General features: G+C 43.4%; 1 protein-coding gene across 1 annotated transcript; it reads left to right on the top strand.

Moving 5' to 3' along the window:
- Positions 1 to 14744: 14744 nt before the first annotated feature.
- On the top strand, positions 14745 to 15544 carry MSGN1 (mesogenin 1; the record flags this gene model as incomplete). The annotated part of the gene is made up of 1 exon (XM_079109813.1): positions 14745 to 15544. The coding sequence occupies one exon, from the start codon at positions 14745 to 14747 to the stop codon at positions 15324 to 15326; it is 582 nt and encodes a 193-aa protein (XP_078965939.1). The 3' UTR covers positions 15327 to 15544.
- Positions 15545 to 19662: the final 4118 nt, after the last annotated feature.

The raw sequence follows: 19662 nt of genomic DNA, 5'->3' as shown, positions 1-19662 counted from the left end.
GAAGAGGGAAATACCTTGGACGACATGTACTGGATCGGGTGCCAGGAAAGTAATCCTGAGGATTATAAATCTATAAGCCAGCAGCTCTCAAATTCAGCCTTCCCTGAACTCATGTAAAAAATCTGCCATAAAAGCAAATTTGGACCCCACTGCCTAGATTCCGATCCTGGAGGTCTTTGGTTCACACTTTGAGGAATATTGCTAAAGATTGGAGAGAGAAGTGAAGAAATGAAGGAAAAAAGAGAGAGAAAAGGAAAATAGTGGCATGCTTGGATACAGATCCATTAACCAGCATGGTCAGAATAACAAATCTTTTTCCTTTTCTCTCCTTCTTAACTCTAATCGTTTCTTCCTGCTTTTAATGTACTATGGCTGTATTTGACATGAAAATGTGAAGAACTCGTGATCGTTATTCAGAGTGATCACATACAAGCCTGTAGAGATTTTTATTTCTCTCTCATCTCGCCCCACCTCTCTTTTGTGGAATTACAGTGCTACTTCTGACAGAATCATTTCTCTTTGTATGTAAGAAGGGACACTTAACGGCTACCTTAGGTGGTAATGGAGGGGAGTATCGGCTAACAAGACTCTCCTCCGGCTCCCTCAGAAGGGGAAGTATGCAAACCCAGCAGAAGCCTTCTATGGTTGTTCCGAGCTCCATTTTTCTGGAATCAGATGAGCTGTGGGACCATCACCCAAGAACTTTGTGGAACCCATGTCTGGGCCCCACAGCCATGATTCCTGGCTTATGAGGTTTGGGGCAGTGAGCCCACAAATCGACCAAACCCAGGTAATTCTGATGGACCATTTGATTTGGAAACTGAGGAGGACTCTAGGACCTCCTCCTGAGGCCAAAATCCCCATCCTGGATCTGGGTGTGGATGCCTCTAGACTTTTCCCTACAATCCTATCTTCAGGCCCCATTCTGAGGCCACTGTTTTTAGGAAATCTTCCTGGAAACTGAAACTTATGTCTCCTTTCCCTCTCACAGCTCGTTTTCAGTGTCTTTACAATACTTTCTAGCATCATTTCTCTCTTCATATGACATTTATCTACCATCGCTGCAACAGAATTATAATGCCAGCCAGATATATGATCATTTTCCCATGGCCACACTTAAAAATATAAGTGAAATGGCACCAAATAATATCTTTGATTTAACATAACATATTCAAACTGTTATCTCAACATATAATGAATACAAAAGTCTTTAGTGAGATATTTTACATTTTATATTCCCATTAATTGGAAGTCAGTGTGTATTTTATACTTAGAGTGTATGTCAGCTTTGACTGGCTACATGTCAATGATTCAGTAGCCTTGTGTGGCAGTGGATGCCATCTTAGACAGCATAGTGCCTGTGTTTTTTGTTTTTGTTTTTGTTAATATTCTTTTTAGTTGTAGATGGACACGATACCTTTATTTATCTACTTTTATGTGATGCTTAGGATTGAACTTAGTGCCTCACATGCGATAGGTAAGTGCTCCACCCTTGAGCTACAAACCAGCTCCAAGTACTGGCTTTTTTGAAGGCAAGTCTGGGACTTCTGCCTCTGAGTTCTCAGATGGAACACAGTTTCTGGGTGCAGGATAGGTACTTAGAAATATCTTAGCCAATTCACATGCATATTTTTCCCAGAGAATGTTTTTTGTTTAGCTAGATGTTTTAAAGCATGATATCTTTGAAGATAAAAGTGGGCAATAGACACACCAGTTTTAAGGAAGGGGAAAGCCATCCAGAACAGGTTTCATTTGAGGAGAGTAAGGGTAGAAAGAAGTTGGGGCACAGGGTATCACAAGGAGCAGAAAAAGGCGACTGAGCCTGGAGGCAGATACCAATTATTTGCATCCTGCCCTGCAGATTGAACCATGTGGATGAGAGGCCATGGGGACTCTGAACCACATACTCAGCCTCCTTTTTCCGGTTACCTTGGGCTACCTGATGCCACCAAACTGACTGCCAAAGGATTTGATTTGGGTCACTGTGGTCACTGAAATCTCTAAAACACAACTGTAGCAAAAATGTGTTCTCAACACAGATTTCTTCTGAAAACAGGTTAAGCCAGCCCATGCTCTGGCCACAGGCTTCCTGAGAGAGTTCACTGGCTTACCTCAACTCAACTGTAATTGGTTCCATTAAGAATAAGGGCTGTCACTTTGGTCAATAAAGAACTGCCTTCAAGGCAGTGCCCACAGAGATGTGATCACAGCATTCCAGAAAGCAGGCACCTCCTGAGGAAGCCAAGTTCAAGTCCATTTATACGTCCTCTGAGGTCAAAGAATGAATGCACAGAGGTACAGACTGGAGTTGGAAGTCCCCAGCTGGTTATCACCAGCAATGTAATACTTTTCAACAAAACACCCAGCGACTACACTGTTGCCAGATGAGGCCCTGGGATGGTGGCAAGAATCCAGTCTTTGGAGAGGAATGCTGTTTTCCAAATGCCAGCCTACTCATTTATTTGAAACATTCATTATGTTAGAATTCTTAACTTGCATACATCTTCTTCTTTATTTATTTGGATTGCTATTTATTTTTGTTTTTTTTTTCACTTTTTAATATTTGTTCTAATTAGTTATACATGACAGTAGAATGCATTTTGACACATTGTACACAAATGGAGTATAAAACTTGCATCCTTCTTAAAGGGGTTTGTAGTGGTTTATGCAAAGCAGTGTGGCAAAGAGCTAAGGCCTGGGATCACTTGCATGTGACCTGGAGCAAGTTACTTCACCTCTTTAAGCCCCGGGTCCCTCAGCTGTGAGACTCGGGCAGGGACTGTCTCCACCCTCTGGGGTTGCCTGTTCATTAAACTGTGAGATCAAGTACTAATCAAAATGCATGGAAATTTTTCACAAAGGCTCATCACTCTGAAAATGATACCCAACACAAAACAGGATATTTAAAGCAGAAATGTGAGCATAAAAGAGTAGAAAAATAGACTTTCTCAAGCCAGTGGGTGTAGAGCTGGAGTCGAACAGCAGAGTCATGGGAGGAGGGCAGGTCCCTCAACAGCCCCTAGTTTATAGTGTGGGGGACTACCCCACAGCAGGAAAGTCGTGTTCTAGGCCATGAAGCATCAACTACAGGCACAATAGGAGCCACCAAGGAGCTGACTGGCCAGATTATGCCAGAAAGAACAGGCTAGGCCGTGGAATGCAACCATTCACCCCGGCAGAAAGCGTGCGCCAGCCAAGGCACTGCAAGGGACGAGCACCTGTCTTCCTGAGAGAGCACGAAGAGAAAGTTCAGAGGGAGGAAGGGCAGAGGCGCGGGAAAAGTAGGAAGTTTTAATGACAGGTAAAATGGGCAGTAAGAGCATCAAAGACAGGCCAGGACACAGTCCCCGTGGCAACCGCATTGGAAGACAGTGCTCAGATCCAAATGAAGCAAAAGCTTCTCTTGTGGGGAAGGACAGGGAGAGGAGAGGGGAATTTATCTCTGATCCCCTTGTCTGTCCCTTAGCACATCCCCACGGTCTGATCTCCAGCTCGGCCGAGAACACTTTTGCAGTCACGAGCACTGCTGTGAAGGATTAGAACGACTGTGCAGCCCCAAAGGCTCTCTGTTCCATGCTCAAGACAGCTGGGCAAAGGCTAGCACTTACCTTCTCTCTGCCTGGCTTTCTCCCTTACACCTGCCACGCCTGACCTTCCTTTAAGGAAAACTTAGGTTCTATCTTTAAACACTGTGAGCTAGGAGTGAGGAGGATATCATACACATACATGCTGGTCATCAGGGTAGGATTCCATTTCCCCTGTTTTCTGTTTGAATCCATCTCCTGACAACAGTTGTCCGACATCTGAAGGCAGCAACAGCTGCGGTGAGGAGCCTGCCATTCGAGTGTGGACACCACAGTCTCAGCCCCATGATGCAGCTGTTCTTTAAAGTAATGACTTGTCCCTCTGGCAGGTCTGGACAACAGAGACAGTCATTCATTATACTCTGAGTTTCAAGTTTTCCTGTAGGGGAAATTCCTATTCCTTTCCCCAGAGGTAGTCTTTTAATTCTGCCACTTACTGGTAGTTTTACCACAGGTAAACATTTAAAAAAAAAAAGAAAGAAAAGAAAGAAAGAAAGAAAGAAAGAAAGAAAGAAAGAAAGAAAGAAAGAAAGAAAGAAAGAAAGAAAGAAAGAAAAGAAAAGAAAACCTTTCACATGGTTTTTCTCAACTCTCCAATGGCATTACCCTCCTCATGAGTTGTGATACTCCAAAGACGTAATACACCTGCAAATCTTTTACAAATTGAAACACAATATTTCTGTGTAAGAATTATGAAGGTTCTAGATCCTAAGTTTAACAAATAAAATTACTGGAAAAAATATAGGACAATACAGTAAACGTCTGACCTGGATTGCACAGATAAGTGGTCACCGAGGACTGGAGGAAGCAGACAGGGATCCTGGACAAGAGGGTTGGTCCTGGCTTAGAAGGACTAGTAGAATCTGAGAGGTCAAAGGAGAGGGAGGGAGGGTAGAGTGAAGGGCACAGCCCAGTAAAAGGACAAAAAAAGAAATGTGGTCTCAAGACAGTGCAGAACCATCTGGTTACATAGAGTTGGAAAGGCAGGATGATCTAAACCATGCGCAGTCTTAAGTGACAGGCAGAGAAGTTATCAGGGGAGGTTTTACTTACTTTTTAAGGGAGATTACATGTATTTATTTTATGTGCCAAAGAGCTCTCTTATAGAACAAAACTTTCTCTGGCACATTTACCTCGTTGCCTAGTTGGGCAATGCTTGCTCATTTGGACTTGGTGAATTACCTAGTTGGGCAATGCTTGCTCATTTGGACTTGGTGAATTACGCATGGCCAAGATCTTACAAGTAGGAACTTCCACCTTCCTAGGAGTATCTAGATGTTCCATTTCACAGGCTGCCTTGAAAAAAGGAAGCAGGAGTCGTTGATGCAAAAAAGAAATCCCTGGGTCTAATGGGGAGAGCAGGTCCTGCCAGAAGACTCAGGGTAGAAGCAGGAATGGGGAAACTACTGAGCAAGAGGCCAGGGGAGGTTTTAGTAGCAAGAAAATGTCAAGGAGTTATAGAGTCTAGAGATCCTGTAGTCCTGCTCCCTGTGATCTTATCAATCTGACAAAGTGGCCCATGCTGGATGTGCTTTTGGCTAGGCTCAGTTGCTCTTGAATCCAGGAAGGTTGTCTACCTGTCCAAGTCGTTAGTTCCCAACTGTTTAGAAAAAAAGAGACTAGCAGGCCCCAGTCCAGACTTACCAATCCAGGAGAGGAGCCTGGGAATTCACCTTCTGAAAAGGTGCTCCCCCTCTCCCCTGGGATGCTGGACATCAGGGGAGTGTGGGCATGTTGTGAATGTGGCTTTTGTGACTGGTTGTGGGAGAGGCTCATCAGGCCTGTTGGAGGTGGAGCACAGTCACGGGCCTATAGAAGCTGAGCGCAGCCATTCTCCTGGGAGGGAAAAGACTGGAATCTTTTCTTGGTGGGAATAGTGTTTTCTCTTTCACCTTTTTTGTTGCCTCCTTTTGTTTCATCTCTACTCACCCAAACTGAGTATGGCCCTCCAACAAGGACTCAGTGAGGACTTCCATGTCCTGCCTGTCAATTTCCTATTATCATTTTGCCCTTCCTCCTTCCCTCTCTCCCTGTCTACCTACTTACCTACTTACTTACTCCCTCGCTCCCTTCTTCCCTTCCTCTCGTCCTCCTTTCCTTTTTTTGTTCTTTTAATTTTTAAATAAGTATGCTACCCAGATGCTTTGAGGACACCTGCGATTCCTGACTTTCACTTATACAGGGACCCACTCAGGCCAGCCTTGCCTAGACACTGCTTTTAATATTGTAATTTTAAAATTAACTTTTCTAAAGTTACATAATACAGATAACTATGAATAATACTAGCAACTTCCAACCGTTCAGTGCTTATGTCCTAAGCCAGTCAACCCACATTTTGTTCATGGATATTAATCTTCACAAGGACCCTGTGACATAGATAGTGGTATTATCCCCATATTACAAACAGAGAAACTGAGACATAGAGAGAGGTCCCCTGCTATGATCACATGGTTAAGTGGAGGCAGCAAGGTCTGAGCCTGGGAAGTCTGGCTCCAGAGTTAGGCTCCCCGCCATGACATTAGACTACCTCTCAAGACCAAAATAAGATGAATGAAGAAAAACTAACTTGCCATTTCTATTACTAGAAATAACCACTCTTACCATTTATTGGCTTTTCTATGAAAAAGAAAATTTAAATTGCATCAAAGTTTGTTTTATATATCCTGCTTAACAGCTCTAATTTGATATTATATTTCCTATATTAAATGTTCTTCATGAATATGATTTATTTATCAGCTGCATAATATTCCATCAAGTGAAGAGAGTATAATTTATGAAGTTACTTCTTTGTTATTAGATACATAAGTTGATTCCACTTTTTTATTCTCCTAACTATGGTGATTATTCTTGTCCATAAATATTTGACTGCAAATTTGTTTAATTCGATAGAATAAAGTCTTTTTGCCAAAAGTACTTTTAAGTCAAAAGTGTATTTTAGTGACTTCACAGTATTTTAAAACTCAAATCAGTTGATTCTTCCATAAGCAGTGTGTGGGAAGGACCAGTTCCTCAACCTTTTGCCAACTTTACCAATTTGAGAGGTGAAAAATGTCCTCTCCTTGTTATTTCCATTTACATGCCTTTGATTATCAGTGAGGTAGACGTTTTCTCTATGTTTATTAGTCACTCACATTTCTTCTTTAGTGAGTTATTTATTCATCCCGTTCAATTCCCCAATGGCAAGCTTGTGTTTTTCTTATCCGTGTGTATTGTATTCTGCACAGCAATAACCTATTGGCTATCATACTTGACTCTTTCATATGAAAATATTGAGGAATAGCTTTCCAGAGTGTTCTTTGCCTTGTATTTGCTTTGCAGAAATTCACTTGGAAATAACAGAAATCTGACTTTAAAATGGTCAAAAACAGAAGCCAAACTTTGTGAAAATAAACATGCTTATGGTGCAGCTATATCCTACTAAAACATTTTAATATTCATTTTAATAATGGGAGTTTTGGCATCACTAGAGAAGAACGAAGAAGTAACTGCACTTTTCTGTTCCACAGACAGACAAAAAAAGAGGGTAATCCTTGAAGAACAACCTCCCCACAAATTGCTTTCAACTTTTTGACATGGGTATTAAAATGCCACCCCAAATACCAGTGGTAATAAAGAATCTGACTTAAAAGGGGAAGTAGGTGTAAATGTAACACATGAGTTTTTTTTTTTTTTTTTATCTTGCCTGCCAGTTGCTGAAGAATCATTGGTGACTCACTCAAAGCTACTGCCCATCTCCAGTTGGTGGAAAACCTGGACTTTATGGGGTACGTGTTGACATTCTAAAATTTTTGAACAAGATGAGCTGCCACTTATTCCTTTGTAATAAAAATAACCAAAACATCCTTTCCTGATGCTCTCTGGGGAGAATTAGCTTCTGCTTCCTCTTTTTATTGCGCCTTCCTCTGCTCTGATGTTTCACCACCCCACGCCTTGCCTGCCCCTCTGCCGCCCTCCTGTCTTCCACATAAATTCTCACTATGGGCAGGTGAGATGACTGGATTTCTTTTTTCCCAAGTGAACACTTTTTTTAAAAAAAAAGTCTTCAATTCAGGTGCCAGTGACCCTGCAGGGACATGGCTACCTTGGACTTGATTCTTTTTAGAGAAAGTCACACTGACCTGGCCTCTGTCTAATTCAGTGGGCAAAAAAAATCTACACAGCACCCACGTGGAGGGCTGACGAGACTTGTTCTTGAGCACACATTGTGCACATGCTCACAAGAAAGGAAGTCTCTCAAACGGTCCAGAGGGAGGACCCCCTTTGCTAACAGGTAGAGGGAATTTTCAGGTATGCCCAGGGAAGCTCACAGCAGTTTTTCCTTTCTGTGCTAAAGAATTTCCACATTTTAGTGTATTTCTCTTCTGTCTCTTCTCTGTCCTATCCAAGTCTATCATTCCTTTGTTGTCTGCTGCTTGGCCCTGTCTATAGGCTTGGGACTCAGACTGTGAAAAATCATCTACTTCACCTACCATGAGACGCACTACAATTTATTTTTTAAAGAGAGGAAAACCAAAATATTACTCTTAACCTCTACGATGAGCCACAAACTCAAATCAGGAGAGCCAAACACTTTTGCTATTGCCTTGGTTTGTAGTGAGCATGTCGGCAGTGACAAAGTCAGGCTCTGAAGGCCCTCACGGCGGACGTGCTGAATCTCTCACAGCCTTGACAACTTGGGGGCTTGAGACCAGCAACCACACAGGGCAGTGCTGCTTTTATTTCTCTTTACCAGGTCAAGGACATGGGGAGGTTATCAAATCGCACTTAGCTGTTTTCTTCACACACACACACACACACACACACACACACACACACGCTACTATACTCCATTTGCCACAAATTGTCTATTTTTTGTTGGATGTTAGTTGGTACAAAGACTGCATGATGGAGGGAAAGAGTCCAGGTTTTTAACTTTTCTGGACTGTCTTAATAGTGGTTCCATCCTGTGGCTGGCAGGAAGGCCAGGAACCGGGCTGGCCTGTGGCTTCAGTGTGACTGTGGCTGGAGGAAGGAACCGTGGAAGAGGCAAAGGTGGGTGGGATGTGCAGTTCTCAGGGTGGGCAGGAACCCAAATGGCCAGACCAGCTTTGGAAATCAGGACACACAAGGCCAGGGGTCTGAGTGTCGTAGGGAGAGGCTCAGAGGGCAGGAACGGATGACGTGCCTGCAGGTGGCTATAGGTGTGTCAGTGGCACAGCGGTGGGGTGAGGCTGTGGCTTCGAGAGAACTTGTGCCCCATGACCTTGAGCACCATCCTCAGCCTTTGAGTTTTGCTTCCTCTTTTGTAGGACGAGGGCCAGGCCTACCGACAGCACCGTGAGGATGTTGCTAGGAGAGGGTGTGAGCAAGAAAGTCCCTTCTGTTGACCTCCCAGCACAGAGAAGGTGCTGTAAGTACCAAAAAGTGGAAAATGTTATTACAATGATTGACATTAGCACATCATGTGTTTGATTTATAAAACAATAAGATATTCTTTCTAAAAGTTCCAGTTATAGGGAAAAGCATAAACATCATCTTTATCTCCTGCTTGATAATATGTGAGCTCGAGGCTAGAGAAAACTCTAAAGTGGTGGTGATACAGGGCAGGAGACAGATGCCTTCTGTTCAGGAGCTGTAAACTCAGAAACTGTAAAGAAACTGCAAACCTTACAACAGGCAAGGGGCCTCCCAAGCCCTCTCTCACCTCTCTCTTCCCGAGGGAGCAATTCCCTCTTTGCACGCTGCAGCTCCCCGAGCCAGCAGTATCCCTGAGTCGAAATCATGCTCTTCCTCTGCCTCCTCTGGTCATGTGGAGTGACTCTTTGAGCTCCTCTAAGCCTCGGTTTTTCTCTTATTTAAAATAGGAACACAAAAAGATGTTTGCAAGATTTACATGGAGTGAGCCGTGTAAAGCACTCAGCACTGGATAAACCTATTACTATGGTATTAGTATTGCTCTCCTCACTGGGAGGATTGCGTATGTGGCCAAGGAAGCAGTGTCTCTAAGGCCACATGGGTACACACGCGGCACTCCCAGGGGTGCGAGAACAGGACCTGTCCACTGTCCAGGACAGAATGTAGTTGTGCGGGTGCCTGTCTTAGCCCACCATCTAATCTAGGAATGAGGACAGAAAGTACGAACCCACCACATAAGCGATCTTCAGGGGTTCCATTCCAAGACCCCATGGGATGAAATGAAGTTAAGTGAATGACAAAGGCCATGCAAGGTTGCTTCAGCACAAGCACTGATGTACCTCGACAGTCCACCAGGTGATAGAGAAGACTGCTAAGTGTCCAACAGGTGGGTCACATATACAGCATGGGTATGCTGGACAGTTATATCCCTGACAGGATGCAGTGGGACAGACTAGATTTCATCACACAACTCTATGTAGTGCATAATTTAAAACGTGTCTATTTCTAGAATTCTCCATTTAATATGTTAGACCATGATTCACCTAGGGTGACTAAAACCTCGGACAATGAAGCAGAGGATAAGGAGGGTACTACAGTACTTCATTTTAGGACCAGCAGTACCCAACACATGGCTAGTCTCTGGTGCCCTGTCTTCACTGGCTGCATGAATTAATAGGCCAATCCGTCTTCCAGACGAAGCTCGAGTTCCAGCCTCAACAGTTCAGCAGGGCTGTCAGGCTGATGCCACCAACTGTCTTCAGGAGGCAGCAGAGCTGGCTGTTAACAGCCTGAACTCCAGTCGCCTGGCAGGTTCTAAACCTGGGGCTACCAGTGTTTGGGTGTGGGACTTCAGGCAGGCTTTGTGACTTTTTTGGGCCTCGATTTCTTATTAGCAAAACAGGGCTGGTGGTGATAACATCACCTATAAATTATGACTTATTTCCCCTAATTACATAGGAAATTCTTTGAAGGTACAGAAGATTATTTTGCTAGGTCTTATCATGGTGCAAGGAGCTAAGAAGATGATTATCTATCTGGTCTATGGATTTCCTGAAGACAAAAGTTTTCAAATTTACTTTCTGTCCTCAGCATCCAGCACAGAACTTGGCACTTAAATAGATGCCCATATCCACATAAGTAGATCACTAAAACAGCGTGCAGTAAATGGAAACGTCACATGAATGGGACCAAATCCAAGTGCTATTGATTGAGAAGGGAGAAATTCTGAGGACTGAGGCAGGCAGGGAAAGCTTCTTGGAGGAGGTGGGATTTGAACCAAACCTTGCGTCCTGTGGCTGTCCTCAGTGATTTCAACACAGTAAACTGGGGAGGAGATACCAGTGTGTGGACAACGTAGATGTACCACATGTAGTATTTACCGCCAAATCCCACAAGGCAGGCTTTGAACAAGTGAACTGTCATCCATGTTGATTTGCCTGGTGCTATACAATAAGGCAGTGTGGCCAGGTTTGGAGTGGATAATTTCATTACTAATTATCAATTTCATTGAATTTTATTTTCATTAATCTCAAAAATGTTGAATCATATTTCTATAGCCCTTTACACCTCTCAAGGTCAAGTCTCAATTTTTATTTTTTATTTTTTTGTGAGGGGAGTACTGGGAGTTGAACCCAAGGATGCTCTACCACTGAACTACATTCCCAGCCCCTTTTATTTTTTATTTTGAGACAGGGTCTTGCTAAGTGTTGAGGCTGGTCTCAAATTTGCAGTCCTCCTACTTCAGCCTCCCTATTTGCTGGGACTACAAGTGTGCACCACTAAGCCAGGTTCAATTTTTAATTTTTTATAAATTCATACTAACATGATATGTAGGATGATACCGATTGTCACATGCGGATTTCTAAACAGAGGTGACTTGAGGTCAAGAGAAAATGGGAGTAATGTGTTTGTGGATGTGTATATTGTGACTCTAACTTCTTCTGACTCAAGGGACCAAGAACTTCCTCAACACAAAGTTGATATTTACAGCAACAGCAGTTACCACACTTAAAGCTGACAGTGTAAGTCTGGCGAAAGTACATATTCTAGGAGGGCAAGTACTGGGGAGACAGTCACACAGATGGGGCTGAAGCTAAGAGAGATTGGATTAATGTGTCCAAGGTCAAAGTTATTCAGCAGCAGATGTAGAGTTTGATGCAGGTTCATTCTGACTCCAAGTGTTACACTCCTGCCACCACTACTACTTTCTATCTGTTCACCAGTATTTGAACAGCCCCATCCTTTGTGGAGATTGTAGCCTGCCCTACACAAAGGTGATGGGTCAAGGAGGTGAGGAGGGCGGAAATAAACCAAGCTCAGCATTTTCTAATGTGCACAGAGGTTAATATGAAGGCCCAGGAGTCAAGAGCTGAGGTAACCGGTTGCTCTAGGTCACTGTTTGGAAAATTGGACCAGGAAATTTTTCAAGGTGTCTTGGGAGTAGGTGTCTCAGGGTTGGGGCCTCTATACAATCTGTTATAATTATAGTCATAATAGTTGATACATATTAGTTGAGTGAATGGCATTTAAATTAAATATTTATATATCCCAATAACTCGGTAATGTGGGAAACATATAGTTTGCTGAATATGAAAGCTTAGCACTTAATTTGTTAGTTTCAAAAGACAAAAGAGACAGTTCTGGAAGGCCAGCACTTTAGGATTTTCTATTTCCGTCTCTGGGGCAGCCTTTTGGTGCATCACGCAGCACTCCCTTCAGCTGACAGATGCTCTTTATAAAGAAGACAAAGCAGGTATTATTGTCTCCTTTTACAAATTAAATTATGCAGGTCCTGAGAGGGTGGGCCATTTGCCCTAAAGGACTGACCACTGGTTCATCTTTCCACTATACCACTCTCTCCAAAAGGGTCTATCAAGTCCAGCCTAGACTTATTCTTAATGGCGTCAGAAAAACCCTGGCTATTGTGTGCTGAACTCTAGGTCTTCCAATGCTTCTTTGTTCTTAATGAAGACAGAAAAACCCCAGCTATTGTGTGCCCAAGCCTAGGCCTGTCAGTGCCAATGGTATGACACGTTCCTTCACCTTTATTTTCCCAGGATTGAGGCAGAACACTTTTGGAAGACAAGTGGGATGAACGCAAGTCTGGATCTGCTTCACTTCTTACCAGAGAGAGAGTGCACATTGAGAAGCCTGTAAGCCAGGCAGTTGCCCTATTTTAAGAATGTTTTTGGGAGATGGGGGCCAGGGGCCAGGAGTGGTAGAGTCACAGTGCAGGAAGTTATTCTGGTCCTGGTGGTTTGACAATGAAGAGATGGTGTCAACAAGAACAAAACCTACACCTACTAAGTGTTCATAGTTTATCGAGGATTTGGCAGGTATTGTCTCATTTAGGAAGTAAAATCCCCCCAAAATAGAACTTTAAGAAGTTAGCAATTTCAGAAACAATCTGTAAAAACGGATAAAAGAATTTGTGGAGTCTGAGAATGGAGATAGTGTTCCAGGTAAACTCTAAGGTTTAGATTAGAAGAACCGAGAACCACTAGGGCAGTGACTACCCTGGCCACCTGACATCTACGGGGAATCCACTCTCGCTGAATCACATTCAGGTCACCTGCTTCTACCACACCAATTGAAAGAGAGAAAACGGATTTAAAATATGATGAGTTTTGGAGTCTTCCAGGGGAGTTTGGTCATACTACTTTCTAGTGACCCTGCCACTTCCTATCAGGTTGGAACTGAGTCTCAACCTCTGAAAGTCTCAGCATTTTCATTTGTGAAATACTGGGGTTTTATTATATGAATGTTAGTTATAATACACATGAAGTTGCTTAAATAGAGCACGTTGTAGGCTTCTTAGCAAGGGTTGAAGGAGAGAGCGGAGAAGGAAAAGGAGGAAGAATTATTTACTACATGTATTATATTTCATTAGTATTATTTTTCAAGTTCTGGTTTACTATCCTTTAGTAAATGGTAAAATTAAGAGCATTCTTCTACAAATTACCTGCTTGAGATTTTTCTTCCCTCAGCTTTGCTAATTAAAAAATACCATCAATGTTCTAATTAGTTCACTGACATGACTTTTAAATAATTATGAAGGAACCTCAGTAACTATGTTGAAGGGCCTGTTAATGTTAAAATGTAACTCTAATGTTAGTACTAATTGGTAGAAATAGCTGTATGGAGAGTAAGTTATGTTTGTTGGACAAATGGGGAATCTGAGCCTCCTCTTCGGAAATACAGGGTCTATCAGCACATATAGGAAGTGAAGCAAACTAGCAGGGCCATCCAACTTAACACATCCAGTGGCATTTGGAGCTGGGGTGGGGAAACAGGCTCCCTTGTTAATTTCACACTTCCCCATACATTTCAAAACCAAGGTGTGACTCCACAGCTGGATTTTAAAAAGATCTTATGGAGGCTCAATGCCAGGTATTCTTGCAAACTCCCTGGCTTTCAGGAGTTTTCTGTTTATTGGCATCTCTTTGCTATGGAGACTCCAAATCTGCTCAGGTAAAGCAGGGAGGGCTTGATACCTTCTTGAAGTATCTTTCCTTCTTGTTAAGTCTCTGGGTTTACTGGAGCTGTTGGCCTTTGCCATTGAGTGTAGACTATTCAAGACATGTCTATACTCTAAAACTTGGGAAAATCTGCCAGAGCATAAGGAAAGGAGGAAACTGGCGTCTGCTGTGGGCCTTCTGTGTGTGCCAACCTCTGGGCAGCCCCAGGAGTGAGGAGTTATTATTGTCTGCATTTGACATAGGAGAGAATCAAAGCTCAGAGGAGCTGCCTGTTCTGAGACCATGCCCCTTCTCCAGCAATTTATCCATCTGTTCCAAAATAGCCAGGTCTGGATGGATGGGCCCGGAGGCCCTCTCAGGCACTTTGCTCTTCTCTACCAGGACCTTCGGCCACCCTCCACCCCCGCCCCTTGCTGCAGATGCCCAGGTTTGTTTTCTTTGGCTCCCTCATTAATGAGTTCCACAGGACAATGCTAAGTCTAGTTATGTAGCCTTAATTGGTTTAGTTACAACAAGATAATTCCTTTTTTCTTCTCTTGGAGGCCTTTCTGTTTAAAGACATTTTAGCTAGAGGATGCTAATTATCAATGAGGAGAAAGTGACACCTGAAGAGTTCATTTTCCATCTTGGTCCTTGGTTTTTCCTTTGAACTCCCTCCACCCGGCCCTCTTTCCCACTTCATCACTTCTCCCCCACCACCATAAAAGAGGGCTCTTCTGTGGCGGGGCAGCAGAACTTGCTTTCTCACTAGCCAGGGAGTTGCTCCCTGCACAGCTGTCTCAGGGGCATGGACAACCTGCAGGAGACCTTCCTGAGCCTGGAGGATGGCCTGGGCTCCTCTGATAGCCCCAGCCTGCTGTCCTCCTGGGACTGGAAAAACAGGGCGAGGCCCTTTGAGCTGGGCCAGGCCTCCCCCTCCCAGAGCCTTTCTCCAGTTCCATCATCGGAGTCCTATTCTTCTTCTCCCTGTCCAGCTGGGGCTGGGCTCCCCTGTGGGCATGTTGGGGCCAGCAATGGGGGCGGCAACGGCTGTAGCAACCATGGGGCCGGTGGCCTAGTAGAGGTGGACTACAATATGTTAGCTTTCCAACCTGCCTACCTACAGGCTGCTGGTGGCCCCAAGGCCCAGAAGGGCCCCAAAGTCAAGATGTCTGTGCAGCGGAGACGGAAGGCCAGCGAGAGGGAGAAGCTCAGAATGAGGACCTTGGCTGATGCCCTGCACACCCTGCGGAAGTACCTGCCACCTGTCTACAGCCAGCGAGGCCAGCCCCTTACCAAGATCCAGACACTCAAGTACACCATCAAGTACATCAGCGAGCTCACGGACCTCCTCAGCAGCGGCAGGGAGCCCAGGCCCCAGAGCGTGTGAGCTCTGCTCCAGTCCCCTGGGTGGGAGTAGAACAGCTTTAAAAACCTGGAGTGTCTCCTGGGACAACAGCACAGAATTATTCGTGTGTAGTTAGTGTGGTAATCTTGTTTTCTGAGAAGTTCTGAGGGATTCTCTTCTGACTTGGAGCAGCCCAAACACCTACCTGCCAGACAACAGAGACTGTTGCTTCCAGTTTTTCCCACCATTTCTCTGGAGACTCATCCTTTGCAAAGAGACAGATTATTTTGTTCTTCTGTGTCTGTTCAAGGTATTATAAATGGTTACTACATTTTAAATGCATTTTTCTAATATAAAATAGTTACAATTAATCTTCTGCCATTTGGTGTTGGGAGCTTTCTTTCTGTTGTTAACTAAACTCATATTTTGTACAGGGTCCAGTGTGACAGCTGGATTCTTATTTAGAAAGTTTTGTGCCAAGTAGAGGTAAAGCTCTCCTGTTTCAGTGTGTGTGTGTGTGTGTGTGTGTGTGTGTGTGTGTGTTCGCCGGAAGTCATGCCTTTTCTTTTGATAGGATCATAATCACTTAAATGCTGAAAGAATTGCTGTGCTGTTGTGGTAAATAGGAAGTCACGGGCACATGGCCAAGTTAAGACAGAGTGAAGATCTTAGAGAGCAGAGCCTCCCGCCTTCAGGCAAGGAAAAGAGGGCTGTGCCTGCTGACACCTGTGTGCCAGAGGATGGGGGCACAGAAAGAAGGAGGACGCCAAGGAGGCCCAGCACCAAAAGTCCTGCAGCAGGACTCAGAGAGCAGGAGCTCGCTGTCTCAGGGCTGGTAAGAATATGACCCATGTATCCCTTCCCTTGCTTATTTCTCAAGGAAGAGATTGACTCGGATAAAAACAAAACAACCAAAAAACAAAAACAAAAAAACCCCTTTGAATTTCATAGGTAATAAGTGAAAAGGTCAGAACGGTAACTCCAGTCTCACTCCTCCAGAGGAAATTACTTCTCCATCCAGAGTCTCCTGCCTGCTTCCCCATGTACTCCCTCCACCCCACATGCGCCCCTGTTCAAATGCTCAAATGCTCACCTCCTTAAGGTGCGTGTCTGGGGAGGTGTCTGTAGCAGCCCAGTTGGGCCAATCTGAATGCACAGGACAATGAGAAGGGATTTAAGGAGATTCTCAAAAACCACTGGACTTTTGTAAGGCTGCCTTTTTCTTGCTGATTATTAACCAGCATAACTGTTCTCAGGTTCACAATTTCATATATAACACCCCCCACATTTTTTTTCTTGACTGATAAAAATATATATAAATAAATATGAGCATATATACACTTCAGAGTACTTTCAATTCTGCAAATTATTTCTTTTCTCAGCAATTTACAGTAAAAGCCCTTCCAAGTTAAGGCCAATCCATCTGTGACATAAGTACCATTGTTATATCTATTTTATATGTGAGGAAGTTGAAGCACAGCTTTTCCAGAATCCTACATGTGAAAAGCACAGTGGAAAGCAGGGGCTTCAACAGTGCTCCACAGCCCAGGTCCTGTAGGACTTCTCTAACAAAGCACCTATGGATGATATTGAAGTATTTTTCAGGTTTTTCATTGCCCAAATGCTGAAATGTATGTCATAGACAAATATCTTTATCCACTGGTATATTAATTACTCTGAAAAATTCCCAGATCAGAGTGTATGCACATTTAAAAATTTCAATAAATACCATTAGATCACATTCATAAAAGTTCGTGTTTATTTATTTATATTATACCCATTAATATCATGAGACAGACCATCTGTCCCACATTGCCACTAGATATTATCAATCTTAAGAACATTGTTGTGTTGATTTTTATTTTCCTACCTATTAGTTGAGATGGAGCCTCTCTTTAATTTTATGTGACTATTATTCATTTCGACTCCTCTTTTGTGATTTGGCAGTTTATGTTCTTTGCAGTTTTCCTACAGGATTCTCTCCTTGTCAATTTGGGAGGGTTCTTTATACAATATATGTGTTGAAGTACCTCCTTACAGTCTATCCTTTTATTATATTCTTTCTTCTGGTGTCGTACTTATGATGTAGTATCTTTTGCTCTTTAAAGTTTTTAAATTTTTTTATGATCAAATCTCCGTTTTGTTTTATAGCTTGTGTGGTTTTTCCCTTTGCTTCATTTTTCCTAGTTCCAAAGCTTTTCAAATGTTCCCCTGATTTTTTTCAAATATCTTTATAGCTTTATTATTTACATATAGGTCTTTAATATAGCTGTATATATTTTCTCTATAGTGGAAAGAATTTAACTTTATTTCTGACTAGTGTTTTTATAACTGAAGAATATTTTTTCTTGTCATCAGGAGCTGGTGGGGGGCATAGTTGTTAGCATGTTAACAAGTCATATTACTTATAAAAACTTCATCAGCTTTTCATATATTAGTTTTTGGTGTTTTGAAGAGGAAATTAGAAAACATTGGGCAATATCAAGACTTTCTCCAGAGGACCCTCCCTAAGCATGTATAAGTATGTGTACCCACATACACTTGCATGTGTATACTGTGCTTTTATGTGTTAGAGAAAGATGAGTAGGCAGGATGGTAATATGGGGGTGGGGAAGATTCAATTAGTCCAAAAATTAACTCACAGATAAAATGCTATTTTCTTTGCCATTTTCAAACAAGTGAGATCCAAATGCACTTGGCTTAGATTTTTCCACCTCAGTTTGAAGAATGGTTCATGAATAGCTTGGGAAGTTTTGCTTGTCCTAGGGACCAAGTACTGTTGGATGAGTTAGGAAGTACCTGTTCTCACTTTTTGAAAAATCCCTCAAAGCCACAGACTCACTGGTGGCTAGGCTTGCCCACAGAATTTCTATGAGGCCACTAGATGACAGGCATTTGGAAAACCAGGAGAAGGTGGCAGCTTTTGGAAAGAAACCTCTGCCCAGAACTCTGCTTCATAAATACCACTGAGTCCTCTCCAGATGCCTGCCTGCAGCCTGGCCTCTCCCCAGGACAGGCAGCTGAACAGAAGCATCTGACTCTTGCAGCAATGATCCCCAAAGAAGCTGCCTCCTGTGTAGGGAGGAGGGCTGGGCCAGGCCCTGATTCCTCTAGGGAGTGCTTGAAAGCATTTGGCTACCAGGGAGTGCTTAAACACATTTGGCTTGGGCAAAGCTCAAGAACAGGAATAAGTTATTCCTGGTGTTTGGATGGGGGGAGAATTGCAGAACCACAATTCATGTGCCTGCTGTGTTGTGGTCAGAATTTCCAATTGATTCTTTAATAACTCTCATAACATCCCTGAGAGATGAGAATTATCATTCCTATTTTAAGGATGCGGAAGCAGGTTTAGCACAGTTGAGCAATGTAAAGCCACACGGTTTGCTGGTGAGTTCTGCTCTCCAAAACTTGGATTCTTGGCCTGCACGTGCTGCCTGGTTCCCTCCAAGGACACTGCATTCCCTGGGCTTGGCCATGGGAGAGCGCTGTCAGCAAAGCTCACTCCTGAGGCTTCATGCCCTTCTCTCTGCCTCCTTTGCTCTGGGGCCCTCATTTCTTTCACCAACTGTAGCATTTCAGAAGGGCTATTCATCTCGTCCTGTAAATTATTTCCCTTTGAACTTCTGCTCCGCCCTAAATGTTTTCTCAGAAATTCCCTTTGCTTCCTCTGCTAGCACCTAGAGTCTTTCTTAATCTGCAGAGGAAATCTGACTTCTGTTCATCTGTGTTCAATAAAGTGTTCCACAATTCACACCGGGTTGAGGTTTCTTTGTTCTGCTTGTAGTTTCTGACACATGAGCTAATCAGGAGAGAGGCCAGGGCAGGAGGTGGGGGATCCTGGGCAACTTGACAAGTTGAAAGAGTTACTCTGATGTTAAAATATTAAAAAACAAAAACAAACAAACAAACAAAAACCCAGAAAGGGCTGAGGAAATAGCTCAGTGGTAGAGTACATGCTGATTTTAATCCCCAGCACGGCGAAAAAAGAAAGAAAAAACTACAAACAGCAAAAGAAAACATATGAAAATACTCTTGTGCTTTCAAGGTCCTATTACACAGGCTTAGTATGTTATGTGCCTAAGTTGAGGTATCATTTGATTCCTGACAATTTCTGTACATACTCCAGTTTTTGGGAGGGGTCCAGGCCCAGGCCTGGGCCCCAGTCTTGAGCTCTGTGGACAGTTTTGAAAGGAACCAGAGCCGGTCGCTCCCTCCTCTTCCAGCCCGGAACCTGAGAAGGCCTCTCTCCCAAGGAAATATTCAAGCTGCCTCTTAGAGATGCTCAGAAGGACTGGATCTCGATATTTTAGTCCCAGAAAGACCCTTGAACTCTGAACAAGAGTGCACACACGCTTCTGAGAAGATTCCAGGAAATGAC

The sequence above is a fragment of the Sciurus vulgaris genome, assembly GCF_902686455.1.
Source record: "Sciurus vulgaris genome assembly, chromosome: 14".
Classification (NCBI taxonomy): domain Eukaryota; kingdom Metazoa; phylum Chordata; class Mammalia; order Rodentia; family Sciuridae; genus Sciurus; species Sciurus vulgaris.
This window is presented reverse-complemented; position numbering and strand designations above follow the sequence as displayed.